Source organism: Mus caroli, chromosome 6, assembly GCF_900094665.2.
Source record: "Mus caroli chromosome 6, CAROLI_EIJ_v1.1, whole genome shotgun sequence".
Lineage (NCBI taxonomy): Eukaryota > Metazoa > Chordata > Mammalia > Rodentia > Muridae > Mus > Mus caroli.
Genome location: NC_034575.1, coordinates 9,193,858 through 9,196,482, shown reverse-complemented (window position 1 = coordinate 9,196,482; position 2,625 = coordinate 9,193,858). Strand labels below are relative to the sequence as shown.

The following is a 2,625-nucleotide window of genomic DNA, read 5'->3' as shown; positions in this document are numbered from 1 at the left end:
ATATAGTAATATCATTCCATTTGCATTTTTCTATTGAATGAATCTATTCAGCAAACAGTTAAGTGTACCAAACAACCAACATTTATATGCTCTGTAAAGTCTCGAACTCAATTCAGGTGTTTTTCCTTATTTTAACCACAAGATACCCAATGGCCTGGAAAGACAGACAATAGGATCCAAATTTCGATTTACCCAATGAAGTCTTAAGCCTGGCTCTAATTTCCAAAACAAAGCTGGTGCTACAGAGCAACTAATAGTTTCTAATTACATCACGATGTTTTGAGTACACAGTTCATGAAGACTGATATTCTATCTATCCAAGGTAAAACGATTGACTTGTGTGGGTACAGGCTGGGAGGAACTGGCCAGGAGAGAGGGCACAGGAAACAGGAGCAATCCACAGCAGGGCAACAGACAGTCTACGTTTCACTCTTCCTTCTGTAGACAGATCATTCTCCTGAATAAGTCTTTGAACTTAGAGTTACTCAAGACGATTATGACGGAGTGGCCGGCGGGATACGCTGCCATGATTTCCTTCACCACGAAGAACTGATGACTTCTGTATGGAATTCTAAATGTCATATTTGCCATGAAGGCAGCAAAGTAAGAAACAAAGAAGCAGAAGAATGTTGTCACTGTCTTTAATGCATTTATATGAGCTTCGGTTCTGGCACTTGACAGCTTGTGAGATTCGCTTTGCATCCGGTACATGTGCTTGTAAAGAGAAACGAATAACATAGAGGCACACATCACAAACACAGACAGGGGAAGCAGGAGGATCAGGTTGATGAGGAGCAAGTCATTATTTCTCACTAGCTTGACATTACTATCATTTAGTCCTGCGTTTCTCAGGACATAGCCATCCTCAATTAAAGGGAAACCTACCTCGATGCACACAGTTGCAGTGCCCAGAGAGGCCAGCAAGCTGCCCAGAAGCAGCCAAACTATGAGCTTTGAAATTCTGAATTTCAGCCAAAGAAACCAGGGCGGAGTGAAGCCTGAAATCTTGAGGCAGTAAAAGACAGAGAGACATGTGGCAAACCAGAGGCCAATCGAGCTGAAAAACATCCAGATGAACATTATATCTGAACTATAAATATTTTCCTCATAAGAGTATGGAAAGAACACAGAGAAGAAGCTTTGGGTCATGAGCATTATCTGCAGACCGAGTCTGGACAGCCCTGTGCACATCAAGAGGGTCTGCAGGATCAGGAACGTTCGGCTCTTGAACAAGTCATAGCAGTTCACAATGATAAGGAATCCATTCACTGTAGTCCCGATGAGAAACTCTGCTGTCATGATGACCATGTGATAAATAGCTGGGAAAGAGAAGGTCATGATGAATCTCAGTGTTTTTCTGGATGATCTTAGATTCCTCCTGTTAATAGTCCTTCACACAGGACCATAGGCTCCTAAGGAATCTGGCTGGCTGGTGACCCTTGGGTTGTAGTAGAGCCTTATGCATGCTTTTCTGTAAGAAAGAAACTCAGATGACTTTTCAGCCCTGTGCTCATCATGGGAAACTGAGAATGCAAATCCAAACATTTGAATGATGGCTGCTCTTTACAATTATATACCGTGGAGGGGGACTGCCTTGTGCGAGCTACTCTGTTTTCTAATTTGGTCTGATTGTGACTATTTTTCATTTTGACTATGGCTACTAATTCTTTTTATCTTATTTTTTTTCCTAGTGCCAAAAGCAACAGCCCTAGGGTACATGCTTATTTTTCTTTATTGTAACAATGTCCAGTCTCAGATATCACTTGTCCCAGCGTATGTAGCTCTCTATCCAATGGACTTTAGCACTTTTGAGTTATATTACTTCTGGAAAAATAAGTATAGGGCAGAGGAGGGAATCTGGGAAGGAAAAATAACATTAAAGATGTTTGAAGAAAGCTATACGGAGACTTATTATTTTATAAGCTTTCGTGTGTGTGTGTGTGTGTGTAGAGGAGTTTAAATGGAGTTAACCCTACACAGGGGATAGGATTCCTCCTAGAATCCATAGGTTGTCAAGTAAAAATGTCTAGTTCCAAGCGTGAGCTACTTCCCTTGAGTTGTTTGTCAGAGAGATCACAGAAAGCCATCAAGTAATCGAGGTTAGTTCTGTTGTCTTTCCTTGCTCACCAGAACTTGATTGTAATATCCGATTCCTGGAAAAGAAGCAGAAAAGAAACAAACAGCCATGCACCTTGCCACCGGATTTAGAGATCAAGCAAGGGCTGATCTGGAAGCTTTCTCTATGTTGTCTAGCTTCTATAGCGCCACAAGCTGTGGTATAGTCTGCTGGGGTACAAAAGCCATCATCAGTCAGTCTACCTGAGCCTTGAATCTGTGAACTACAATAAAGACTGGCCTGGCAAGCCATGCCCATGGGTTCAGTATTGACTGGAATGCCATAGGTGTATTCAGTCACTCTCTGGAAGGATCTAAGGCACACTCCACAACAGGTAACTTCTATCTGATCATATAAATCTGACCAAAAATCCATGACTAGGAAGGTAATAGACTCTAGGGATGAACCTACTACTATTATTTTGCTAAATAGCCAGAGTATCAAACTGAAGGTTTATTATGCACTTTCCTTCCATACAAGCGTCTATGCAGTGCTCACCCACAGGTCTG

At 41.8% G+C, this 2,625-nt stretch overlaps 1 protein-coding gene across 1 annotated transcript; it reads right to left on the bottom strand.

Annotated features, from left to right (window-relative positions):
- Positions 1-426: 426 nt before the first annotated feature.
- Positions 427-1,338, bottom strand: LOC110296490 (taste receptor type 2 member 3-like). The gene has a single exon (XM_021165195.1). The coding sequence runs from the start codon at positions 1,336-1,338 to the stop codon at positions 427-429; it is 912 nt and encodes a 303-aa protein (XP_021020854.1).
- Positions 1,339-2,625: the final 1,287 nt, after the last annotated feature.